The 26876-nt window shown below is 54.1% G+C and overlaps 1 protein-coding gene across 3 annotated transcripts in view; it reads left to right on the forward strand.

Annotated features, from left to right (window-relative positions):
- The window catches only part of AK8 (adenylate kinase 8), a 114576-nt gene that overhangs the window by 26403 nt on the left and 61297 nt on the right, over nt 1-26876 (forward strand). For all 3 annotated transcript variants that reach the window (XM_059141294.1, XM_059141295.1, XM_059141296.1), the window contains 5 exons: nt 8167-8248; nt 8802-8873; nt 9796-9996; nt 11734-11865; nt 20111-20200. In XM_059141294.1, coding sequence (XP_058997277.1) covers nt 8167-8248; nt 8802-8873; nt 9796-9996; nt 11734-11865; nt 20111-20200 — 577 coding nt within the window. The remainder of the gene's footprint in view (nt 1-8166; nt 8249-8801; nt 8874-9795; nt 9997-11733; nt 11866-20110; nt 20201-26876) is intronic.

Raw genomic sequence — 26876 nt, forward strand, 5'->3', positions numbered from 1 at the left:
TTGTTCTTCATCTCAATGTCCTGGAGGCTCCCAGTTACGTCGCGGGAGAGGAGGGCGTGAGGAGGCACACTTGGGACCACGGACCCTGAAGTTTCAGATTCACCTGGCAGGCTTCCGAGAGCCCTTTGCTTTCTCCCTTTCCAGGCCCAGATGTGCGCTTTCCCGCCCAGAACGCATGTCAGTGTTCACGGCGGGAGCGCCGGCGGGTGGAGGAGCCCGGGTCCAGCCGCAGAACCGCCCCCCCGCCCGTTTGCTTGATTTCTCCTCCCGCCATCAGGCCGCCATCCATCACCCGTCTTGCGTCCTCTGACGGGAGGAGCCGTGTTTCGACACTCACGGGTTTACGGACGTCACGCACATCCTCTGAGGAACGCGGTTTTAGATCAACAGCTCTGCGGAAGCCCGGGCTGCGCGCGCCTCCAGCCCCGATGCCGTTGGGATGGCAGCGCGGCCGAGGGCGGTCTGGCCTCCGCTCTGAAAACGTAGGGCAGGTGTCACGGCGAGGCAGGGCTCGGGGTCGGGGGAGCCGGTGAGTCCCAGGGAAAGCAGGTGACAGGATGCGGCCCAAATCTGATGTCTGAGCAGCCGTAACTTGGGTGCCGGCAGAGAGAGGGCCCTGGCGATGCTGGAAACGGAGCAGGACGGGGAGCCACCACGTGGAGCAGAGGCCAACCTCCCGAGAGCCGGAAACGGCAGCCGGAGGGGCAGAGCAGAGGGTGGCCGCTCCTGTGCCCTCGTTCCTAAGCTCTTCACTCCTTGGCTCCTCGGTGAGCCGGCCGCAACGAGTGGTGTAGTGTGGGCCAGAGGCGGGGATGCACGCCGGGCACCCCCACTTCTCCAGCACCCGCGTCTGCCAGACGGGATGCGAGCCCTTCGCGTGCATCGTGGCATCTAACCCCACCTGCCAGCAAGGGTGGGCGCTCCCAGCTCTGCCTGCCGCGCAGACGGGACGTCGTCACAGCCCCGCGCAGCTGGGAGGTAGGGGTCCCGGGGTCCCCATCTGGCTCAGTACCATCAGCCAGTAGGATTTGAAAGACATGTGGAGAGTCACACGGTGGTTTTCAGCTGTATTCTGTACCATAGTCACTACCCCGACTTGAATCATTAGCAGACCGGTAGACTGCCTCTGCCCTTACCTGCGCGCCAGTCAGCGTGTTGGTCAGGACGCGAGCGCGGGTGTCCGTTTCTTGGTGTGCCTTTCCTTTCCTGAGACTTGGTGGCATTCGCTCGTGTCGAGACTGGTGAATTCTCGTTCTCTGAAGGCAGGATCGGTGCGCTCATGTTTTCTTTGCAACAGTTGGTTAGGTTGGGCTTTCCTGGGAGCAGCAGAAGGGGGTGGGGCCTCTGGAGTGGAAGATCCAGGCCTGAGATGAGAGGAATTTAGGAAGACCCGAGCAGGGGTGCCGGCCTCCCGGCACGTCGGGAGCGAATGCCCCGGGAAAGTGAGCTGAGCGGGGAGAGAGGGAGTAAGAGCGGGAAGGTGCTTTCTCCAGGGAGACAGAAGGACAGAGGGGCCAGCACCCTGTGCGGATGGGGTGGGGGAGCGGAGGGACAGGGCCTCCCTGTGGAGGTGCGGCCCTGTGTCCCTCAGGGCCCTGCCTGCCTTGTGGGACCTGGCCTCACAGCTTCATAAAGTCACCCCGCTGTGGATTCAGCCTTTCTAAGTCTTGTGGAAATGCGCCGTGACCTCGTGCAGTCGTTTTAGTGATGTTCTCGTGGGTGGTCTCAGGCACCCACTGTGGACGAGGGCGCTGAGACCCGGGGCGGGCTCGTTGAGACGACAGAGCTGCGGGGTCAGAGCCAAGATTCGGACCTGGCCACAGCCCCATCTGTGGCCAGTGCGTTCCCTGCCCGGGGCCCAGATGGGCAGCGTGGGGGTCCTAGGTCGAGGGGAGCACTCCAGCTTGCAGGGAGGCAGGAACAAGGACTGGCTGCCTTGGTCTGGGGCCGTGCCGGGCTCAGCGGACGAGCCCAGAGTGGGAGGCATGCGGTCTGAGGAGCCACTTGGGGTCTGTGCGTGGGGGCGACACTGCAGCTTCTGAGAATGAGGCTGGGGCTCTGCCAGCTTTGGTACCGGATCTCGGATGCCTCGCTCCACCTATGTGGTCTGCTTGGGAATCCCCCGGGGGGTGGTTCTAACTGCTGAGCAGACTTAGGTTCCTTGTCTGCCCTCCCCGCCAGCGGCTGCCCCTGCTGCCATGTGGGGTTAGTCCCTTCTCTTCCCGATGGCAGGGAGCGGGCAGAATCATGCAGGAGAGCCAGCTGCCTGGCCGGGAGTAAATTATGTCCTGATGTCCGGAGACCGTCAGAGGCAGGCCAGTCCTGTTGTTGTCAGTTTTTCCTGCATGATTATTAATAATGGGCTAGTTACTGTTAAAATGTCTCTGTTACGCCATAAATCTTAGCAGTTTCCCCACTCAGAGTCACCCGGTCCATGCCTCTTGAGTCACAGAGGACATTCGATGCTTTGTCCAAGTCAAGAGGTCAGCTGGGAGAGGAAGTGAGTTAAGACGGGCTTGGGGCCGCAGGTGAGGCCTCGCCCCCCAAGGGCAGACATGGGACCTGTTCAGTATGGAAGCACGGTGTCTTGCATGGGGTCTCGGAGAAACAGTCCAGCGAATTAATGGATCGATGGGGGAGTGAGTGAATGAACGGATCTTACCCCGCTGTAACGACACAATGACTGTTTGCCCATATGCTGGACCCCGACCTCTGGCCCGTGTGGCTCTTCCCATTTCCAGAGAAGCAAACTGTCCATGGGGGGGTGCCCTGGGCCGGGCAGTGGCACGTGGTCCCGAGTACTGTGGCGCGGGTCCGGTGTAGCCATGCCACTCACCAGACTCAGCTCGTTCTAATCCAAACGTGTTCTCCCCAAGTCCTCCATACTTGGAAAGCTTTCCTGTTCCTTTCTAGGAGGCCATATTCCTCTTTCCAAGAGTTCGCCTTCCTGCATGAACCCTTTATAGTAAGTTCTCCAAACTTGGGCTGTGCAGCCAGCTTGGACAACGGAGCACACAACTCTTGATCTCGGGGTCATGGGTTCAAGCTCCATGTTGGGTGTAAAGATGACCTAACCAAAAAAAAAAAAATTACCTAACCATAAAATCTTTAAAAAGGGACGCCTGGTGCCTATCAGTCGAGCAGCTGACTCTTGTTCCGGCTCAGGTCATGAGCTCCAGGTCGTGAGATCGAGCCCCATGTCAGGCTCCATGCCCGGTGCAGGGTCTGCCCTAGATGCCCACTCTCCCTCTGCCCCGCACTGCGCTCGAGCTCTGGTGCGCACGCACACTCTCTCCGACTCCCTCAAATAAATAAATAAATGAAATCTTTAAAAAAAAGTCTTTAGAAAAAGCTGTACAAACTTAAAAAGGATGCCTTCTTGCAAGTAAGTAGAGAAAAAAACCTCATTCCGCTTTCTCAAGTTTATAATGATAAAACCAGCCCCTTCTTTGTTGCCAGACACTGTGCTCGTGTTGTGGGTGTTTGCTTTGGGTCCTATTGAATTATCCCAACAGCTGTGGCCTAGCCTGAGAGCATCACCCCACTTTGCAGATAAGGAGGACAAGGCCCATTGGGGGAGGAGGGTTGAGGTGACTGGTCAGAAGTCACCTGACTGGCGTGGCGGGAGCTGATTCCAAAGCCCCCGCTTTTCACCAGCAGATAATCTGACACCCAGAGGGCCAGTCTCATTTCTGAAGAGGGGGGACACAGACACGCTGTGCAATGTTGGAGAGCAGCGGCTCCATTAACGGGATGCGGTTGGATTATCCGTGTCCTTCCATTTCCAACCAGAGCCCCCGTGTCTGAACCGGGGAAGGAGACGTGAGCCCAGAAACCACTTTATGTCTGCAGGGGGCTACCTTGGTGCATTCCCGCCTTGGAGATGGGGTGGGACCTGTCCATTTGGGGACAGAACCGGGTGGTCTTCAAACTGGGCTTTCTCCTGCAGAGCAGCTCCAGGGGCACCAGCGACATTTAAAGTGAATTTGACCTGAAAAAAATATATATATATATATATATATATATATATATATATTTTTTTTTTTTTTTTTTAGCTATTTGGGAACATGCACATCTGTGCTGTTCCAAATTTTAACACCCTGGAGCTCACTGGGCCTTTAACCTATAGACCGAGGAGGACTGATTGTCCTGGATCTGCGTGTGTGTATGGAGTGCCATGCTTGTGTCACTGACGAGCGAGAGCGGGACTCGGTGCTGCTGGTTCTTGAGGAATGACTCATGCACGTTCAGCCTTTTCCGAGCAGGTGCACGGCTGGTAGGCTGTGTTCAGAAGGCGGGGCCGAGCCCAGCGCGTGCCTCGTTGGTGCGGAGCCCTGCACAGGGAATGACACGTTAGGGAATGACCTGTTCTGCTCCATTGGTGAACCCGAGTGTGGTCAGGAACCCCAGAAGGTGTTGCCTATTGTTTGTGAAGTTAAACTTTGAAGTAAAAGTTCTTATGGGTCATCCTTCAGAGGAGCTGGGTATGGAAACCACCCTGGGAGGAGAAGACGAAGGTGCCGTGGTTTTGTATGAACCGAAGGGAGGGGCACTGGGGCCACCTGACGGGAGCTTCTAGTGTGTTTGTCAGAACGCTCTCCTTGTTCTCACTGCCTTTACAGCTGTTTGCTAGACTCGACCTTTTCAGGTGCATTTCTACCTGGCTGGTCCTATGTCTCTTTTTCCCTCCTTGCCTATGTTGGGAAATCACCAAATACTTCATTAGAAAGAAGAGGGGTAGCTGCCGGTCTATGGGGCATCTGGTGATGCTTCCCCTGGTTCGGACTTGAGCTGAGTGAATCCGATTTGTCAGGTCCAAATCTTCAGCCTCAGACGGCCCCTCCGGACCGCGAGGAATCCACAGTCGGCTCCCGGAAACGTCTGCTGTGGAGCCTGCCGCGTCTGCCGCTGGAGCTGGGAGCCAGCAACGGGGCCTCCCGGGGGAAGCAGCCCACTCTGGTCTTCAGAGGCGAGGGGAGGAGACCGGGGGCCACGCAGCAGAGAAGCAGAGTACCCAGAGGGCAAGAGTTTTCGGGCGTGAAGTTGCTAATTGCGCTTTAATAATAGTCAGGAGGGCAGAAGGGGCCTGTGTTCACACGGAGCAGGACAGCCCGCTCCGCGTCGGGCCGCGCTCTGCTGGGCCTCGCCAAGCTCCCTCGGCCGGCTGGCTGCGTTCTTTCCCTTTTTTCATCCGTGACATCTGCTCGGTGCTTGTCCCTCCTGTGATCCCGTACCCCTCGCAGCTGTGCAGACCTCCAGCTTTGCGCTGGTGCACGGAGTGCCCCTGAGCATACGGCCTTTTTGATGTGTGATGAAACAGAACCAAGCCACGGGGGTATGGTGAGCGAAGGCATCAGAATATCAATTAACCTGCTCTGAACAAAGCTGCGGCTCCAGAGTGGAGCCGACATTTCACTGGAGTGTCAGGAAGATGGATAATGTATTCTAATTAGGGATTGACGGATACCTCCGCATCCGGCCTCTCCCGGTCGTCAGGCCCACGAACCCAACGAGTGGCCCATCACGGCACCCGCCGGGTGCTGTTTACTGATTTATGACTTCCTGCCTTGCCAGAATTTGCAGCCATGAACTTGCTCTCAACCCAAACTGCTGTTCTCTCTTGGAAGCGCCGTCTGTCCTGCAAATGGGTAGTTGCTCAGAACCCCTATAAATGCCGGAGCTCTGGGAAGGAAGATGTTTTCCAGGCGCTAAGTTGGGTGCTTCCATGTTAAGGACGCCACAAGCCCTAAGCTCCCTGCCGCGGAGGCCTCGGCCACTGCCCTTCCTTCCTGGGCCGAGTGGGACCGAGGGATCTCCGCGGTTGTCTTTCCCACCAAGTGTGGGCTGTGCTAATAGGGCGTGAGTGCTGCCCTAAGGGGTCCCTCCGGGACCTTAGTACCTGGGTGACTCCATCCCCCGGAGTCTGATAAGAGTGACCCTGGAGAGCCAGCGGCTTGGGATTCACTTCTGAGCCCCCCACCTTCTTTTTAAAAAATTTCACATCCGCACCTGAATGAGGCACCGGTGAGGCCAGGCTAATTAGGGAGATGTTCCTCATTTTGCTGCACATTTCCTGTGTAATTGGAAGGCCTGCTCTCTCCAGCGAGAAGTCGGTGAGAACTGTTCCCCTGAATAGTTCTAAAAGCTCTGGACCACATACTGATATCAGTTGCAGTTTATGGGCGAGATGATAATGATTGCTTCTTAATGCAATATTAAAAGCCGAGGCCTTCCTCGGTGCTGAGTGGAGACTGAGTTCCAACCTTCTTTCAGCTTCAAAAAGGAGCACGGAACAATCCCCAGCCCTGGTACCAGAAGCCATCAGTGGGCTCCCAGCCCCTCCCTCCAAATAAAGAGAAAATAAGTGGGTCTGAACATAGCTAAAGTTCAGGAACTTGTGGCCTGGCTCCCAGAGCCGCACGCAGGGCGTTCTCAGATGTGGTACCTCCCGGCCCCCGTAGCGGCGTGTGCATCTGTGGATGTCTGCTCTTTCTAAGAGTGGCAGCCCAGCCCAGCTTTCTAAGAGTGGCTGCTGTAACAAGGACTTGAGGGAGCAAAAGGCTGTTAAAAAAATTTTTTTTGCACTTTTGCTTCATTAGCTCTAGAAACCAGGGTTCCATAGGCTGCGTGTTTTCCTGCATAATTTAAGAAATTAATGAAAGCATGCCTGATTTTTCCAACACTCTTTACTCTGTAAATTTGTTTAGTTTTGGGTTGTTTTTTTTTTTAACTGTCAGTGGAGGCCATTGGAACCTAAATATTTTAATATTGAAGAAATGCATGCCCTTTTCTGGTTAGTTCCTTTTTAGGAACACACGGTGTTCTGTGAATCAGTTGTTGTGGGTTATAAATGACCATGAATCTGAGTTCACCCCTATGGGTCCATTCTCTAACCATAAGCAACTAAGTTCTCCGAATGATGTGAGGGAGGGGTCTGCAGCGGGCATGGGAGGAGGTCCCCTTCTGGGGGCCAGTGTCAGAAACGCAGCCTCCGGAGTGGCCGCCTGACGCCTCACCGCAGAGGGGCGGCTGAGACCGGGGGCTACTTTATTTCACTCTCGCAAAGCTCACTTTAATCATGTATCTGGGCATCAAATCTGAACCATTAAAAAGTGTGTGAGTCACTCTAGACTCCTGGCCCGTGAGAGGACTTTTAGAAACTGTTTAACATGAACCTCGCTGAGGGACATAAAATATATCCACTCAAATGATGGCAAGGGAAGGCAGTGAGATTGGGAACATGTCGGTTCTTCATACATGTATGTATTTAATGTCATTCCGAAATCCTAGTGGAATTTCTGTTTGTGAACCTGAAAAATATTTTTGCTGCTTACTTGGAAGAACACATTTTGGGAAAATAAGAAAAAAGAAGGAGGGACATATCCTATTCGATATAACAAACATTATGCAACAACATTTTAAATGGCGTGAGGGGCGTCTGGGAGGCAGTCAGCGGAGCGTGCGATCATGATCTCAGGGTTGTAAGTTTGAGCCCCCTATTGGGAATAGAGTCTACTTAAAGACATTTATTGTTTTTAATGGCATGAGGATGATTCTAGAGTCTACAGGCAGGAAGATGCCAGAGCCAGCATGGTGTCAGCATTCAGACAGTGACAAAAATGACATTCGGAGGGGAAAAGATAGGCTAAAGCATCAGTGATATCCCCTGCGCTGCCAGACAGATTTTCCCCAGGATCATGCTTGGCGTCGACAAAGACACAGGGAAACAAGTGACCGGAGGTTCTTGTTGGTTGGTTCATACACTGGCCAGTAGGTTTTGCAGAATGACATGGAAGAATGTGTCAAAAGTCACAAAAGAAGGTGCCAACTTTGAGAAATCTATTTTCAGGGAGTACCTGGGTGGCCTAATCGGTTAAGTGTCTGACTCTTGATTTCCGCTCAGGTCGTGCTCTCAGGTTCATGGGAGTGGCCCCGTGTCAGGCTCCACGCTCAGTGGGGCATCTGCCTGGGACTTTCTCTCTCCCTCTCCCTCTGCCTCTCTCCCCTTCTGAAAAATTTAATTTAAAAAATAGAAATCTGTTTCCAGGATCTTCTGTGTGCATCAAGAGGTACTTAGAGCGGATTTTAAAATGGTACGAAATGGGAATGAAACTGAACGAGCGACAATGTGGGGCAGATGAGCACCTTTCCAAATCCTCTGCCTAGGGTTGGATTCTGGATGGCATCCCTGAAACTCGGGAGCAGGCCCTGATGATCCAGACCCTGGGGATCACCCCCAGACACGTCAGTGAGTAGCCTGCGAAGGGCCCCCCGGTCAGGGCTGCCGTGCCCACACCCCATGAGCGAGCATCTGCCCTCTATGTCCTGTTCCCAGTGCCGACCCTCAGCCCTGTCCTATCCCAGCACGAAAGAGGACAACATACTTGAAATTTTCATAAAGCTCAAGGCATTCGGGGATAGCTCTTGGAGGAAGGAGGTTTTGTTTTGGTCCTGGTGGTTCCTTGTTCTCCAGGAATCCCACATCAGAGAAACTCTCTTTTGGAAATAGTCCAAAATATGGCAAGGGCGTTCCGCACATAGATGTGCCTTGGAGCGTTATTACAGTGAAAATTGTTAGGTATGTGTTCAAGGGTGGCCTGCCCGCTGTCCTGAGACTGTCTCTTCGTGGTCTGGTGCCGAGAAGACCACTCTACAGGACTCCTGGGCGGGAGATGGTGGTTGTGTTAGTGTCTCGTTCCATAGCAAGAGAGACACGAGACAGGTGATTGGCCCACGAGATTCCAGCGTCTGGGACCTGCTGCCCACCATGCCTGGTTGTGCCGTCTTCTTTTTCTGTCCAGTTGTGCTGAGCGCTCCTGACACCGTCCTGATTGAGAGAAACTTGGGCAAGAGAATCGACCCTCAAACGAGAGGTATGCCGTCTCCACTGCACCCCGCTCCGTGGAGTTTCAGACACGATCAATGATCGATGATTATCAGAGTAACAGGCCGCCCACCATTTACTGGGCACTTCTCCACTTCGGGCACCTGCAGAAGGCCCCGTGGGGGCCACATAGGATCAGATGCTGCAGGCTGGGCCTGGAGCCGGACGTCGCTTGGGAGATGATAAACTCCAGCCAAGGAGGAGATGGGGGTTCCAGGGGCTGAAGGAGGAGCCCAGGAGATGTTGAGCTGGTTCTCCGCTTTCAAAGACTAGGCAGTTCAGCAGGGGGCCGGGGCCCTTGAACTCTGGCCTTAGGCTTTGGCAGCAGACCGCCCTGGGTTTGAGGACCCCAGCCCCCCCCTTTTCATCTGTGTGATGTGGGATGAGTTGCCCAGCATCACCAACACTCTGTTTCCTTCCCTGTCCCTGGGTGAGACCTCCCTTGTGATCTGATTGCCGTGAAGACAGCTGCGTGCAGGTGGCCCACGATAGAGGCCCTCAGAAGCCACGGCCGTCCTTCCGTTACACTGAGAACCCTTATCCTTTTGTTCTTTTTTTAAAGATTTCTGTGTTCATTTTGGAGAGAGAGAGAGAGAGAGCACGAGTGGGAGGGGTAGAGGGAGTGAGAATCCCAAGCAGACTCTACACTAAGCACAGAGCCAGACGCAGGGCTTGATCCCACGGCCCTGGGATCCAAGCCCCGGGATCACGACCCTGGCCAAAACCAAGATTTGGACCCTCGACTGACAGCACCACGCAGGCGCCCCCCATCCTTCTGTGATTTTTTAATAGAGCCCAGGCTCGTCCCACACGCTTAGTGTGGATCAGCAGCCCGAGACTCACACAGGCTTCGGCCCCCAGACAGCACGCGCTGGGCAGTGACGCTGACCCCGTGCCCCTCCCCCACGCAGAGATCTATCATACCACCTTCGACTGGCCCTCCGAGTCTGAAGTCCAGAACCGACTGATAGTGCCGGGGGACATCTCGGAGATGGAGACGGCACGGAAGCTGCTGGAGTACCACAGGAACATCGTCAGGGTCCTCCCTGCTTATCCCAAAGTCCTGAAAGTCATCAACGCTGACCAGCCGTGCGTGGACGTCTTCTACCAGGGTAAATGCTAATGGCGGGGGCTCCCTGGGCGCCTCGGCCATTCTCATCCCAGGGCCGGCCTGCAGCGCGGCTCAGGGTCTTGAGTCCGCTCAGAGCCGGGGTCAGCAGCCCCACGCCCACCCCCGCACTGTCACTGGAGCACTAACAAAGGTTCACGGACAGCGGCTGGAGCAGGTGCCTGTGCGTGTGTGTGTGTGTGTGTGCGTGTGTGTGTAAAGGTTGAGCCCTGAGACTCTGGAGCCAGGGGCCCTGTGTTCAAATCTCATCCCCGCCACGCATCAGCTGTGCAGTGTTGGGCAACTCTCGTACCTTGTTGGCCTCAGTTTTGTCATTCCTAAAATGGGAACAAAAATCGTGTCTTCCTCATCGGCTTGGGGGAGGATTACTTGGAGCTCTGCAAATCCCCTCTCTACAGGGATGGGTCCAGCAACGGGTACGGAGAAGAGCCCAGTAATGTCAGACATCATTGCTGTTGGGACTCAAGGTCCTGTCCAGAGAGGCCAGGGAAAGTTAGAACGATTCTCTCCCAGAGCAGCTGAGTTATAATTTGTAATTGTCTCCACATCCAACCAAGTACCGCCTTCCACACAATGCCGGGTAGATGGTACCATAAAAATGACCGTCAGCAGTTGCCGATGGCCCTCGCTGGTATATTCTCTCCAATCTCTTTAAGGAAAGTTTTGTTTTGGTGGTGGTGGGGGTGCTTCTGAGCTCCCTGTGCCAGCTGTTCCCTTGACCCCCACCCAGGAGTCCCAAACAGGGACCGCACAGCCTTGCTCCCCGAGGGGGTCAATCGGTCTGTTGTGGGGGAGAAAGTCTAGAAAATATCTCTAAAATAATCCGGGCTATAGATACCATGCCGCTTTCCAATGGTTTTGCATCTCGGAAGGGTCTTTAGTAGCAAACACTACGTTCTGAAGATAAACAGCCACAGCATTTATCTTATGGCATGATTCTGAATTTACACATTAATTACTTCCAAATTACTTAATTAAATTTAAAAGTTCATATGATCGTTCATAAAGAATTCATGCCTGGAATTGTAAATAAAAATGTGAGTGTCTGCATATTAATTATTATTAATTAATAATGCAGACAGATAAATTGAAAATTGGAATGCCAAATTCTCTCTGTGTTGTTTTTTTAATCTCTCTGCAGTGCATGCAGCAGCCACACATTTTTAAAAAGAATAATTAGATGTTGAGATTGTCAGGGGGATCATTACTTCTAATTAACTTAGTTATTTACTGTAAATTAAGCATCGTTTGCAAGCAGGCAGCTTTGCCCCTAGTGTTCGTGCGTTTCAGATGTGCCTGGATCGTGGCACTTCTGAGGCTGGAGGGGCGTGGGGCTGGGATGGCTTCCTCAAGCTTATTCTCAGGGGCAGAACATGTTACCCGGGCAGCGGGTTAGGGAGAGCCCCCCCCCCCCCCCCAGCCCAGCCAGCTCTTGGCAAAACGGGGCCAGAGCCCGACATCTCCCGTGGGAATGTCGCACCCCTGGAATGAGATCATGTCCGCAGAGCACTTAGCTCAGCGGTTCACACGAGCTGGTGCGTGACGTCATGGTGAGGACTGTCGCTAAGATCGTGGGTCCGCTTACAGTGGGTCTCCACGCAGCTGCGAGCGAGAGAGGTAATTGCGGCTGTTGAGAGCACCTGCCCGAGCACAGGTGCTGAAAGCCGGTTTCCCTTTCTTCGGGACCTGAGTTTACTGTCCTCCCGTCCTCTCTTTCCAGCTCTGACCTACGTCCAAACCAGCCATCGATCTAATGCCCCGTTCACTCCGCGGGTGCTGCTTTGCGGGCCCGTGGGCAGTGGGAAAAGTCTGCAGGCGGCCCTCCTGGCCCAGAAATACGGCCTCGTCAATGGTGAGTGCCTCGGCTGCGCCCTGTTTCTGGAGGCTTCCCTGCCCACCTGCCCCCCCACCGCCCTCCTCGGCTTTCCCTCCTCGTGGGTGTGTGGAGATCGTCAGTCTCGGTTCTCATTCTTGCTCTCAGCCGTCAGCGACGTTCAGGCAGTCCGTCTTTGCACAGATCAGCTTTGTTCCTCGCAAAGAATATGGCCATTAAAACACTAACCGCTAAAAACACATCCAGAGAGGCAGCACGTTTCCAGTCGTCATTTGTTCCTGCCTCTGGAGCAGTCGTGCTTCTGGGCTCCGCAGGGCACGTCCTCCAGCCCCGGCGGCCTCCCCGGAAGCCACAGCTGTTGTGTAACCCGGGGCGGCTGTGGATTTATTTTCTCCCGTCCCGGATGGCTCCCCCCAAACCCGCGTCAGCGTGCTTGCAGGCAAACGATTTCTGAACCAGAGGACTCCTGGCTCGCACAGTTTCAATAAATATTTTACCAGGAGGAGAGAAAATATTGAAATCAGTTCTCCAGGCCTGTCCCAAGGCGGCCTCCGGCGGGTGGGGATGCTAGCCTGCCTTATGGAGGACCGGAGCGGGGAAGCAGGAAGAAGCGAGAGCCGCCCTCGCCAGCAACGCCACCTCCAGGAAATGCCCCACAAGCCCGAGTCACCTCTACTTATGGAGAGAGAAAAGAGTCCTGTGCCCCAAATATAAAAATATGCATAAACATACCTCCAAACTCTGCAGACACACCATCAAAATACATGTGTGTACACACACGAATGTACATGCATCAACCTGGAATTGTCAACGTTTCGACGAAGATGCTTTTTTTGGGGAAGAGTTTTATTTATTTATTTATTTGAGTGAGAGAGAAAGTGAGAAACAGCATGAGAAGGGGGAGGGTCAGAGGGAGAAGCAGGCTCCCCGCTGAGCCGGGAGCCCGATGCCGGACTCGATCTCAGGACTCCAGGATCATGACTTGAGCCGAAGGCAGACACCTGACAACAGAGCCACCCAGGCGTCCCTAAAGATGTTTTTCAAACGGGTGTCCTCCAGTATGAAATCTCAAAGCTACTGACAGACTAGCCAGGAGGCAGCAGCCAAAACCGTATCTATAACATGAACTAGGGAACGGAGTGATTATTCTGATTAGTAATGGAAACAGTAACGGTCCTGTCAGTAGTCTCATGAAGACACTGCACAGTCGGACTCTGGCTTGATTAGCATGGAAAAACCCTGGACACCTCGGGGTGAAAAATGCGGATTTTTTTTTTTTTTTAATTTAAACTGAATTACTCAGGTAATTCCTTCTTTGGGCTTTACCTCCTGAAGTATTACAAGGCTGAATTTGCAGCTACGGTTGTGGCTCCTTTGGTAAGAGTGAGCACTGGCCTGCTTGTCCCTGCCCCCACGTGTCTATGGAGGTAACGGTGAAGTCCAGGGCAGGAGCGGCGGAGGGCACGTCTACAAGCCTTGGCTCTCATCCCAGCCCCGTAATACAGCGCAGAGCTTTGGTTCGGGCGCCGTCACCGGGCCGTGTGCTGTTGGCACAGGCCGTCAGTCAAGGAAAGCATTTTTCACTTTACATTGTTTTCCACGTACCAATCGCAAAGAATAAGATTACGGGCCTAGATTTCTTCCAAAACCGAAAATAGGAAAGCTCATCATGGTTTCTGCTTTGTTACCTAAAGAGCCTTTGGGGGGCTTTTTTCGGTAATTGAGCTAACTCAGAAAGTTCACTTTTCTCCAAGGCATCCTTGGTAAGCTGAAGACATCAGGAGAACCCCGTAAACTGATCCGAGGGCTCCCCGGTCGGCAGAGGCGCTGTCCGCGGAGGGTTCTCTGCACAGGCCTGTGTGTGTCCAGAGCTCCCAGAGCCGCCTGCTCCCCGGGGCTCCCCTCTCCCCGGTTATGGCTCTTCCCATGACAGGAAAACAGCTCCAAACAAGCAAGCAGCCCAACACTCAGGCCGGCAAGATTGATTGGGAGACTGGGATGTACAGTTGGTGAGAACATAGAAAGGCACAACTTTCTGAAAGACAGAGGCGTCGTTGGTGTGAACCCTGCAAATCCGGGGCCCAGTGACTTCACTCTGCGGATTTGATTCCGCTGAAACCCCCAGACGGTGAAGGAGAGATGCGCGGGTGCGTCACCAAGGCCGGGGCTGCCTGGACTCTGTTAATAAGAAGACAGTTAAGGAAGTTGCGGGAAACCCATCCACTACAGCACTCATTCTGTCATTGTTAGTTAAAACGAAGAGGGGACGATTAAAAAGAAACCTATAAAGTGACTCGATGTCCGTGATCTGCTGTTCAGTGAGGGAGGGGTGCGAGCCTGTCCGTCACTGACCGTGTTCCAGGCGTGATCTCATTTTTGTTTAAAAAACTGTGTTACGTACATGCAGAAACCATCTGAAGGAACTCATCAAACTGGCTGTCTCTGTGTGGTGGCGTATTATACAACTCTGATATTTTTATTGCAACAAGTACAAATTTTCTAACCAGAGACAACCATGAAAAATTTTATTAAAATATCATGATCAGGGCCACCTGGGTGGCTCAGTGGGTTAAGCCTCTGCCTTTGGCTCAGGTCATGATCTCAGGGTCCTGGGATCGAGTCCCGCATCAGGCTCTCTGCTCAACGGGGAGCCTGCTTCTTCCTCTCTCTCTGCCTGCTTCTCTGCCTACTTGTGATCTCTGTCTGTCAAATAAATAAATAAAATATTTTAAAAAATTGTTTTTTAAGGGACGCCTGGGTGGCTCAGTTGGTTAAGCAGCTGCCTTCAGCTCAGGTCGTGATCCCAGCGTCCTGGGATCGAGTCCCACATCGGGTTCCTTGCTTGGCAGCGAGCCTGCTTCTCCCTCTGTCTCTGCCTGCCATTCTGTCTGCCTGTGCTCGCTCTCTCTCTCTCTCTCTCTGACAAATAAATAAATACAATCTTTAAAAAAATTTTTTTAAAAAGGTCATAATCGTCCTCATTGAGTGCTTGCTCTAAGAAGAGCAGAGAAGGTGTGGAGAGATCCAGAGCGGAGCATAAGGATCCAGGCGCAAGGCCGGGCTGGGGCAGGGAGTGAACTCCCTCCCCATGCAGTTCCAGGTCTGACTGTGTCCAGAGCCTTGGTGCTGGGAGCCGTTAGGAGACACTGTGGAGCGAGGTGATCGTCGGCTGTTTTTTTTTTTTTTTTTTTTTTTATGATTTTATTTATTTATTTGACAGAGAGAAATCACAAGTAGGCAGAGAGACAGGCAGAGAGAGAGGGGGAAGCAGGCTCCCCGCTGAGCAGAGAGCCCGATGCGGGACTCGATCCCAGGACCCTGAGATCATGACCTGAGCCGAAGGCAGAGGCTTAACCAACTGAGCCACCCAGGCACCCGGCCGGGGTTTTAAACCATTCTTACATAATGGAAGCCCTGACATGCCACAGTTCCTCTAAACACTTGTTTCCCCACATCTCACAAAAGTTTAATCTGTTGTGTTTTATCATTCAGTTCCAAATGTTTTATCTGCCTTGTGGTTTTTTTTTTTTTTTAAGTTTATTTCTTCATTTTAGAGAGAGAGAGAGAGAGAGCATGAGAGGGAGGGCCGGAGGGAAGCGGATAATCTCAGGCAGACTCCACGCTGAGCGCAGAGCCCAATGTGGGGCTCGATCCCAGGACCCTGACATCACAACCTGAGCTGAAACCGAGAGTCGGATGCTCATTGTGGTTTCTGTTTTGACTTACGTGTTATGTACAAATGCATTGCTTAATTTCCAAATTTGGGGGAATTTTCCGGATTTGGGGGAGGAGTATTGATCTCTAATTCTGTCGTGCTCAGAGAACACACCTTGTATGATTTCAGTCCTTTGAAATTCACTGACACTTATGGCTCAGCGTGGGGTCTCTGTCGGTGGATTCCATGTGCACTTGGAATATAGTTCCCAGCAGTGTCAGCTAGGGTGAGGTGTGTGCGGGGTTGCCCAGTTCTCCCCTGTCCTTGACGATTTCTCGCTACTGTTTTCTCACTTACCGAGGGAGATCCGTTACAATCTCCAGCTCTGACTGTGCATGAGTCTACTGCTCTGCCAGTCTCTGCCCCGTGTCGTTTGCAGTGTACTGGGAGCACGTACCCTGAGGACTGCCGCGTCTTCTTGATGAAGTGACCACCTTCTCGTTGGGAGACGCTCCGCTGTCTCCCCAGTAACGCTCTTTCCTGAAGTGTACTTCATCGGATAGTCACGGAGCCCCTGCGGCTCTCCTAGGATTGGGTGGTATATATTCTGTGCTTTCTCTTTTAAATTATCTGTGTCTTATACACAACATATAATTGGATCTTGCTTTCTTAAAAATCCAGTCTGACATTTTATGCCTTTTAATTGAAGTACATCTCCTTTTTAAGTCATACTAAAGTCGTACTAAACCTTTTTAGTATGGTTGCAAGCCTACCATCCCGGTTTTTTGCCTTTTGTTACGTCTTCTCTGTTCCTGCTTTCCCGCCAGCTGTTGGAGTAACCAGATGTTGTTTAAAAGTGCATTTTCTTTCCTCCATTGCCTTTTCAGCTGTATCTCTCGGATCTGTTTCGTTGGTCACTCTAGGGCTCACAGAGCCTCATGTCCTTCTCAGGGTGTGCCTCGAGTTAATACTGTAACCGGAGAACCCACAGTGGACATCTTTCCGTTTGCCGTGGCCACCTCCCTGGTGTTGTTTTTGGCCAGACATCTTATTTCCACATGTTATAAACGCTACGATATGTTGCAGTTATTTTTGCTTTAGTCATTTGGTTGTTGTTTTTTTTTAAGGGAAGAAATGAAGGGGAAGGCTCTGGTCGGTCCCACACACACCGTCACGTGTCAGGGCTCTGGTCGGTCCCACACACACCGTCACGTGTCAGGGCTCTGGTCGGTACCCACACACCGTCACGTGTCAGGGCTCTGGTCGGTCCCACACACACCGTCACGTGTCAGGGCTCTGGTCGGTCCCACACACACCATCACGTGTCAGGGCTCTGGTTGGTACCCACACACCGTCACGTGTCAGGGCTCTGGTCGGTCCCACACACACCATCACGTGTCAGGGCTCTGGTTGGTACCCACACACCGTCACGTGTCAGGGCTCTGGTCGGTCCCACACACACCATCACGTGTCAGGGCTCTGGTCGGTCCCATACACACCATCACGTGTCAGGGCTCTGGTCGGTACCCACACACACCATCACATGTTTGTTTCCATCTGCATTTCCATGTGATAGTCTCTTGCCACCTAAAGAACTTCCTTTAACATTTCTTGTAGCACGGGTCTGCTGGCGACAAACTCAGCTTTCATCTGCTAGAAATGTCTTTATTCCACCTTCATTCTTAAAGCACGCTTCTGCCACACGCAGAAATCTATGTTGACAGGTGTTTTCCTCTTCGCACTTTAAACACGTCACCCCATTGTCTTACGGCGCGCGTTGCTTCTGATGAGAACTTGGGAGACTGTTTTGATCCTTGTTCTGCTCCATACCAAGCACCTCCCCCACCCACCTGCTTTCAGTGTTTCCTCTTTGTCTTTAGTTTCCAGAAATCTAACTATGAAATACCTAAGTGGGAACGTGGGGTTACTTGGTGTTTATTCTGCTTGGGCCTTGGAGATTCTCGGACTTGTGGATTGAGATTTTTCATCATATTTTGATTTTTTTTTTTTTTTCGGTTTGTGAACTTCTCTTGACCTTTTTTCTCATGTATTTTTTTCTGTCCCTCCCTCCCCCCTCCTTATTCCCTCCGTCCCCCACGTCCCTCTGCTTTCTGGAACTCTGGTCACACGGACGTGAGACTGAGTGATACTGTCTGCCAGCTCCCTCTGGGTCTGTCCTTTCTGTCCAGGCCTCCCTTAACCTTCTCTTTGCTTCAGTTTGGATACTTTCTGTGGCCCGTTTTCCTGTCTTCAGATTCACAGGTTGCAGCCTATCCAAGGATTTTCCACGCGAGATACTGTATTTTCCAGTTCTAGGCTTTGCATCTGGTTCTTTTATATAGTTTCCATGTTTCTGCTGGGATCCCCCAACTGTTCACTCATTTAACCGTCTTTTCCTTTCCAGGTTTAAAAATACTTACGATTGCCGTTGTATCGTTCTTGTATGCTTGTTCCGACATCCGTGTCATCTCTTGATCTGATTCTGTAGCCTGTTTTCTCTCTTTGCAGGGGTCACACTTCCCTGATGGGTCGATGGACTGGTTTTTGCATTTCAAGTCGATTTTTAGTATATATTAGACACCGTGGATCTCCCTTTGCTGAGAGTCTGGATGGTGCGGTTCTGCTTGAAGAATATGGAGTTAAGAATTGCGTTCTAACAGTCAGTTAATTTGCTGAAGGATCAGCGTGATCCCATGGAGGCTGACTTCTCGTGTTTGTTCAGATGAGACCAGAGTGTGTCTCTTCTCGGGCTCGTGTGCCCCCACGCCCAGAGTCTCAGCTGGCTGGGCATCTGGCACCACCTCTCTCTCTGGCTGTCCGAGGGCCAATATCCCTGAGCACTGGGTGCCTCCCCCTCAGCTCACAGCCTCCGGGGAGCTTGTCTCTGTCAGGCCCGGGCGGGGGCGGGTCTCACTCACCATGTGTGCGGCTTTGCATTGACCAAAGACCCCAGGGTTTCTGGAGCTACTTCTCTGCACAGCTCCCTTCTCTCCATCCCCTTGGTCCCCAAATCCTAGTTCCCAATCCAGTCTCTGCTTCCCACTGCTCTGATTTGGCCTCCCCTTTCCCTCTGCTGTGCTGTGCTTTGAAAAGTGCTCATAGGTAGAAATCCTGGGTGAAGGTGGGACTCACTTTGGGTGTCTCCCTCCTTTCAAAGGTCTGGACCCTGTGCTGTCGGTGGTCCAGTGCCTGGAAAGAGTTGTTTCACACATTTTGGTTGGTTTTATAGCTTTTATAGCTTTTTATGACCGAAGCTACTTAGGAGGTCTGGCCAGAATGGGAAGCTAAGTGTGGGTTTGATGTCACACAGACACGGCTTTGAACCCCAGCTTGGGTGCCTAGTGGTTCTGTGACCTGGGACGGGTCACTGCACCTCTTTGCATTCTGAGCACAGGGCTTGCCATGTAGAAAGATCTCGTTGGCCTTCATCATCCCCCATGTTCCTTTAGCGAGTGACATGGCCGGCAGCTTTCGATATGAACCCTGCTGTCCTCCACACAGTGAGTCAAGCATGTCACCCCTGAGGGGTAAGTCTTTGCTGATGGTCATTCTCTTTTTTCTTTTTTTTAAAAGATTATTATTTATTTATTTGACAGAGAGAGACAACAAGAGAGGGAACACAAGCAGGGGGAGTGGGAGAGGGAGAAGCAGGCTCCCCGCTGAGCAGGCAACCCATGTAGGATTCGATCCCAGGACCCTGGGATCATAACCTGAGCCAAAGGCAGATGCTTATCGACTGAGCCACCCAGGCGCCCCAGTGACGGTCCTTCTCTTACACATTCACCATTTTCACTTAATTTTAGGAGTAGTGTTTGGTTTCTTTAATATATGAAGAAAACCCCTTGATCTCAGGCTAAGAAAAGCAAGACTGGGCAGTCAACCCATCATGGAAACTTAGCCAAAACCTTCCCGCTTGGGCGGGACAGACAATGGGGGCTGGGTTTGTTTAAGCCGCGCGGGCACGCCGGTGCCCATGTCGTGGGTCTGGAGACATGATGGGGCTCACAACAGGAGGGCTCTTTTCTGCACGGGCCAGCCAGCCAGAGAGGGTTAGTGGCTATGGGCCGGGCAACCCCAGCAAGCTGCCTCAGCTGTGAGTGTGTCCATCTGTCCTGTAAACATAGCTGCATCCCACGGAAACGCTTGGCCCATGGGAAGGGCTGTGGGGTGGCAAGCTCGCCTGGTCTCCCCGGGGCAGCACCGGTGTGGACATGAGTGAACAGGTGCCCCCACTCCCCCCGCCCCCGGCCCCTGGCGTCACTCCGCCCCGGCCAGTGTCGCCCTCGGGATGCCAGGAGGACGGACGCCCGCAGGAGCTCCCACGGTCACGCCTCGGTGCGTACTCCCTGCACCGCCCACGTTTCGTCCGTTCTCTGCCGCGTGCGGTCCTTTGCATTCTGCACCTCCCTCCTCCACGGCTCCTTCACTCCCCAGATCCTTTGTGATATTTGCTTTCACTTGGACACACACCCACACTCAGAAAAACCCTTTTATATTTTTCGCAGTGACCTTTTTCTCCCCCAGCAGGCCGCACCGGGCTTTCTTTTTTTCTTGTTCTTCCTTCTGTTGAAAATTTAATGGGTGTCTTTCTGCTCCTCTCTCCCCCAGTCCACTGTGGGCAGCTGCTGAAAGAGGCTGTCGCCGACGAGTCAAAACTCGGCGAGCTCATCAAGCCCTATTTCCAGAAGGAGATGGCAGGTAGGCCACACGCGGCTCAGCGGCCACAGCCACCTGGGCTCTGGGGGTCAGATGGCTCTGTTGGGGCTCGCCGGGCCCTGGGGGGGCTCGGCCTGGGGACAGTAGCTGGGAAATGGACACTGGGCTTTCCTGTCTGCAGAGGCTCCGCATTTGTTCCCTGGCAGGGCCCTTTGGCTTCTGGCCCCGCCCCAAGCCAGGGGCAAGTAGATATGCTGTGTTATCCCTGAGGGCTGGGGTATTTCTGTTTCTCGGGAATGTATGCTTTTCATAACAGAGCACAAAAATCGAGAGCCAGGAGAGGCCACACAGCTGCCCACATCCTTGATTACTGGGTGTACCAGATTACTGCGGGTCAGTATTCCAGTTTCATCAGAGGTCAGGAGCCAGAAGGCTCAGACAGCTTTGCAGACTCCAGGGCTGAATGGCTGTTGGTGCTCAGGGGCTTGGAGGAGGGAGGCCGGGCCACATTGTCCTTCCAGGCCCCTCTGTGAGCTACCGTCTGAAGCAGTCTCTGTCGGCCCCCAGGAAGGGCGCCTGTGAGATCATTCTAGTTCGATTTCCTGAGCCTGCAAATGAGCCACGGAGAAGGGGCCGGGCCGCTGAGGCTGCACAGCCAGGTCACATCTGCGCCCCTCTGCACCCGGCGTTCCTTCCCCGGGCGACACACTGCACACACCCACACCCTTCCTCCCTTGCCTCACGCGCGGTCACTCCCCTGTGCGGTCACCAAGTCTGATGGGAGCGCCTCTTGTGGAGAAAACCCAGAACGAAAGCTGCCCCTTTCCTCGAGAGGGCGTGCGTCTTGACAAGGACACCCTCCCAGCGCAGGGCTCGCTGGTTGTCTTCTGCCATCTTTTGGGTTTTGGGGACATGCCCGAGAACAGGCAGCTTGCTCCTAACCCATCAGCTTGAGGACCCCCTGGGGCCATGTCCTAGCTTGGCTCTCCCAGGTCCCCTTCAAGGTGCTCTATTCCCCCAGTGGGAGGTTCCGGTGAGGCAGGCTCAGCTCCTTTGGACACAGGGATCTGCAGAGGCTGGTGGACGAGTGCGTCTGTTCATCCCTCCGTCACGGGGTATGGATTGAAGGCCATGGAAGCGGGAGGCACCAGGCAGGACTGAAAGCCCGCGTGTGCTTCGGTGCTGCCTCGTTTGGTTTGGATCCTGGAGCTGCCCCTGTGAGCCATGCAGCGCTCGTCAGAGCCTGCGGCCTCTCCGTGGTGAGATGGGGACAGGAGTCCCTAGGTTGCAGGGTTCCCACAGGGAGGGACTTGATGTGCACACGGGGGCCTGGCTTGCGTGCTGTTGGAGTCCTGGTCCGAGCTCTCTCCCTCCCCCGATGCTGGTCCCCATCCACGGGCATGAGTGCCACTGGTTCTTGGCAACCTAAGGTGCAAAACTGTCCTCTGCATGGACTGGAGGCCAGTTGAACTCCCTGCTAACAAGCTTATCGTGGTTCGGAGAGAAAGACCACGACTGACCAGACAGATGAGGCCGCGCTCACGGACAGTGGACCGCAGGCAAAGGCACATGGGAGCTCTGACTCCTCTTGCAACTTTTCTGTCCTTTTGGCTTTTTTTTTTCTTGCCAAAATAAGGAGTTACCAAAAATAAGCATTTAGGTGGTTTCCACTTTTGCGCTCCCTCAAAAACACCACAATGACTCCCCTAGTACCTGCGCAGGCTCGTGAACACCCCTGAGCACCTGTCGGGGGGAGAGCCGTCCCTGCGTGGTGCGCTGGGTGTCGTCCTCCGTGCCCCGCCGTCTCTTGTTCCCTGTCGCGGCTGCAATAGGCTCAGTGGTTGAAAACAGCACCGGTTTGCCGATGGACAGCTCCAGAGGCTGAAAGTCCTGACCCCAGATGTGGGTTCCAGGCGTGGCTGCGCGCCCTCCGGAGGCCACCTCCTGTCAACCCCTTCGGCTCCCAGAGCCCCTTCCTCTGTCCCCACCGTCTGCACGGACCACCTGCACATGCCTCGCTCCCCGACCACTGAGAATAAACCCCAGGGTCTTTCCAGTGGTGGGCAAGACATGAAACTGGCTTCCGCTTTGTGTTCTTTGGTGACTCCAAAGGAGCCTGGGCCACAGGTCGCTGTAAAGCTGGGCTCTGCTCTCCGTTGTCTCCTCAGTGCCTGCTGTTGACTTGGCCCTTCTGCACCGCCCACAAAATTAAAGACACAACAGCAGCCACTGCCGTCTCTTGCTAACAGAAGCAGTGAATTCTGTCGTTTCACTGGTCCCGATCTCACAGGGAGAACAGAGATTGCACTGACTTTCATTCACCTATGGGGTCTCTCTACTGGCCAAGAAGCAGCTTCTGAGACAGCCACAGCGTGGGGCTCGCTCACGAGGCCGTTAGGGCCACCCAGGTCTGGCGGGAACCTGCTTCGCCACCAGCTGAAACAGCAAGACAATGTAAATGATTCTGACCCAACTCAGTTTGGAAGGGAAGGTCAGAAGGAACACCGAGGCTCCGCACGGCCGAGCACGACTTGGCTTCTCCGTGAGTCACCGCAGTCGGCAGCCCCGCTGAGGGCCGCTGAGCCCGAGTCTCGTGTCACCCATCCGGGCCCCGGATGCAGGTCACTTCCCTGCTCCCCAGGTTTGGAGCCCAGTGGGAGGCAGACCCAGTGTTCCCGGGGAGCGTTGGGTTCCCGGGACCAGCAGGGCCGTGAGGATACATTTGGCCTTGCTCACGTGGCTTCCCAGTCCAGGCCTGGGGACGAACCAGTGGAGACACCTCCTCCTGATAAATGACCACATCCGGCCACGTGGCTGGGGAGATGGGCCTCAGACCTTCCCCGGGGAAGAACCCTGACTGAGTGGAAGCAGGCGGAGGGAGGCAGCCCACCCCGCTGGGGGCGAGGCCAGCCCGTGGAGGTTGGGAGCCGGAGGGCCCGCGCCGGTCCAACCAGTGACTCTCCTTTCTGAGGAGGAGGGAGGCACCGGGCAGGGGGGCAGAATTCCTCCCCCAGGTGCTGCCCAGGGCTCCGAAGGTGTCCCCTCTATACTAAGAGCAGCCAGGCACCCACCCCCAACACTGGCGGCCCGCTGGCAGAATTGCAGCAGAGCTAGATGGTGGCGACCCTCCATTGTTCTTGGGGGCCTGTTGAGGCCTGTTGGATGTCCGTCTTCACAAGCCTAGGCGTGTTTCAAATATCTCTGCCCTGGGTGCCAGCAGCATTCCTGGGAACATGGAGAGTGCCTGGCTACTCCCCTGCATGTGTTTCCACGTGTGAAATCCAGAAGCTTCCAGGAGCTCGGCTACAGGGATGGAGATTCTTGTAAGGGCTCAGAGGCCCCGTCACCCTGGGGTAGAACTGGCAGATGTCACCACCAGAGCTTCCCTCCGTGTCCACCCCAGTGCAGAAACCCACCTCCCCACCCCCCATACCAGGCAGCACCCTTCTAGATATCAGACCTCCCGGGCTGGGGCCTCTGCCCTGCGCTCCTGGCTGCTGGCCTGCTCGCCAGCCCTCCTGCCCAGCCCTCACCAGGACCCCCGCCACCACAGGCTCTTGCACTCTCTCCGCTCACCTTGGAGCCGCAAGCCCCCGAGATGGGTGACTCTGCAGTGGTGGTGCATCTTGGCCACCCTCACAGTCACGGTCACCGTCACCGTCCCCACCATCGCCAGCGCAGCAGGATCCATCCAGATGTCATCCTTCTCCCCACGGAGCCTCCGCCTCGTAGTCCCCCGCCCAGCGGGGCCTCGTGATGTTACGTCCCAGCCGCGCCCTCTGCAGACTTAGCTATGTTCTCCTCCGTCACAGCTGCTGCCAACACCTCCTTCTTCAGAATCAGCAGCAAAATTAATAACCATTGTTTTCCCTTCTTTCCACATTTACTGGACAGAGGGCTCCAGGGCCCTTCGTAGTCCATTCTAAATCTCTTGATCCCAGCTCTTGGCGACTGCACCACGGACAGAGGGTTGGGGAGAAGCTTCCTCTGTGTCCTAGACTCTAAAATATATGGTTCTGACCTCCCAAACTCCTTCCCACTCTAGCTGCAGCGAACAGAACCTGTTTATTCCCCAGGGTTCCGTGCACTGTGTTCAAGCAGGCAGCCTCTGTGACAGGCAACGGAGTTGGGGTGTGGGCCTTAAATCGCGCGGGCTTAGCTGCCGGGAAGCTCCTGTCACTTCCACGTGGGTACGAAACAAGGAAAAACTCTTCTGGGGTTTTGGGAAAAAATCCATTCTCAGCTGTTTATATACCATTTAAAGTTAGAGGGGCGGTGCCGGTGGATCCGTTGCCAGGGCGTGTGATGCCCAAGTGTGCTGATCATCTTTCTTTTCCCGAAATCAGGCAAAGGAGCCCCAAGGTCTCAACTCTGCCTGAATGAGCGATGACTCAGTAGTCATCCCTCCAGATGGGGTGCTCAGCGCCTCCTGGGGTTTCGTTCCTACCAAAGGGTCTCGTGGAAGGTGGGATTTCTTCCTTCTGGAGGCCTGGAGCATCCCAGAGAAGGCACCTGTTCTGTCTTTGCCCATTGGAAGGAAACTGACCTTCCTCACCGGCCTCAACTAAGACCATCAGCTCGACGTCTGCGCTGCTTGATTTGTGTCCTTGCCCTTGGGTGTTTCAGCCAGAACTCAAGGTCCCGAGACTGGTGGCGGGAGACATGACCTCCCTCCAGATTGCTGGGTTCAACTAGTGGCCCACGACTGTCTCTTTGGTTCAGAAGGGCTGCCTTCTACCCCGGCTCCGATCATTGTTTCCTTTCTCCAACATCGCTTGGGCTTTCTCTAGAGAAAGCCTACCCAGGGAGAGTAGGAGAAACAGCCAAAGGCATATCTTGTCCTTGTTGGCTTGAGTTTTGGCCCTAAGTGTGTGAGATGTTCGCCTTGACTCGACTGTGTTGCCTTCAGAACGTGTCGGCATTGTCAGGTCAAGGGACCGCCAGCGTGGACGTGTCCCCAGCAGTGGCATTTGACGTAGTCTTTAAGAGGCTCTCCAGGAGAAGGACGGAGAACCGTGCCTTCCAACACCCGCCCGCCAGCCTGTTGGCCCGATTGCAGTGGGCTCCTAAGTCCTGCCACTTCTGTCACCAGCCAACCCGGTCGGCACCCGCAGCAGCTAATTTAGTTCAATGACCCGAAGGCCCAGATTCCTTTGGTGCACTGACTTCCAGGTGAGAAAACAGCTGTTTAATTGGTGTAAGAACTTTCCCCTAAGAGCACCAGTCCTGATGCGACGCAAAAGTAACGTGGAAGACATGATCAGCGAGTGTCCCCTGCGCCCCCTCCCGCACACCCTCCTCTTTCCTAGACACTGCTGTCTGGAGGAGGTCCCTCCTGGCCTGAGCGAACTGAGCGGAGGCAGGAGATTTGGGGGGTGATCCGAGGCTCATTTGCACCCTTTGCGGTGACGAGCCCTCTCGCCCAGCAAACGCAGCCCTCATCACATGCACGAGCCCAGCCGGCCCCAAACCGGCAGGATCATGAGCGTTTCCAGAGCCTTCCATGCATCCGCCTCCCAGGGGCGGTGGATCAGAGCTCTGCCGAACTGCCGCCCTTTTTAGGGGGAATTAATATTCTCGGCACTAAATGCACACGAAAGATTCGACAATAGAGCAGCTTTTCTCTTTTGTTACAAACTTGCAAGGAGTTGCTGAGTTGAAAGACAAAGTAAATCTTCCCGTCTGAGGAGGTAAGCTGAACGGCATCGCTTGTTTTGCTCGGTGCAGCCCGGGCGAGCGGCGTGCAGCCTGGCGGCGGGCGGAGGCAGGACCCGAGGGACCCCTGCCCGGATGCAGGAGGGCTCTGCGCGCGGCGTGTTTGTACCAGCGCGAGACAGCGCGCCGCTCTCTAAATAATTTACCAGTTGATTAATAGACTCACAGGGGTATAATTAGGAGAGGAAGAGACGGTGGGCACAGTAACCGGTACAGTGCTTGGGGGAACGGGAGCCTTTATTTTTTTAAAGAAACTTTCTAGGGTGCTGGGCGTTTGAAGACAAGTTGGGAAGAGCTCAGTGCCTCATCTCTTTTGAAGTGGAAATAGGACAGTTTGAATCCGTCGAGTTTAATTTTTCACAAGCTCTAGGGGCCCCGCAGTGCATCTCCCTTTTTATTATTGAAAAAAACTCTACATTTTTCTTTCATTTTTCTACACACACACACACACACACACACACTCACGCGCATGCACGCAGTCCAGGCAGTAAGTAATAAACACATTAATTTACTCTTTTATTCAGCGTGTATTTTATTCGCTTCGCCTCCCCCGGATGTGTCCCCGCGGGTCCCTGTGGCACCCCCACCCAGAGCTCTCCCGCCGCGGGGCTGCCCGTGGGTTGATTAATGGACACCCCCTGTAATTTATGCATTTTAAAGGAACCCTCACCTCGGTCTGACAATGCTTTTGAAGTAGCTCATTTTTTCAAGTCAAACTTGTGACTTTTCCGCTGGGACTGCTACAAAGATTTCCTTACGGAAACTAGGTAGGAGCCTTTTTGAGCCTGAGTGGAAGCCACGGCCGAGAGAGCCCAGCAGAGTGGCAGGCCTCAAAGTGGTGGCTGCGTTCGGAGGCCAGAGGGCCCGTTGGTGAGGACGGTTCCAGAACAGGGGTCAGCCCTCCCATTTATCAACAGGTTCCGCCCCCAGAGGGTCCAGCTCCTCCTTTTTTCCAACTAGATTTTTGTCGCACAAGGGTCCCCATTCGCTCTCTCTGTTATTA

This window comes from Mustela lutreola, chromosome 12 (genome assembly GCF_030435805.1).
Source record: "Mustela lutreola isolate mMusLut2 chromosome 12, mMusLut2.pri, whole genome shotgun sequence".
Taxonomy (NCBI): domain Eukaryota; kingdom Metazoa; phylum Chordata; class Mammalia; order Carnivora; family Mustelidae; genus Mustela; species Mustela lutreola.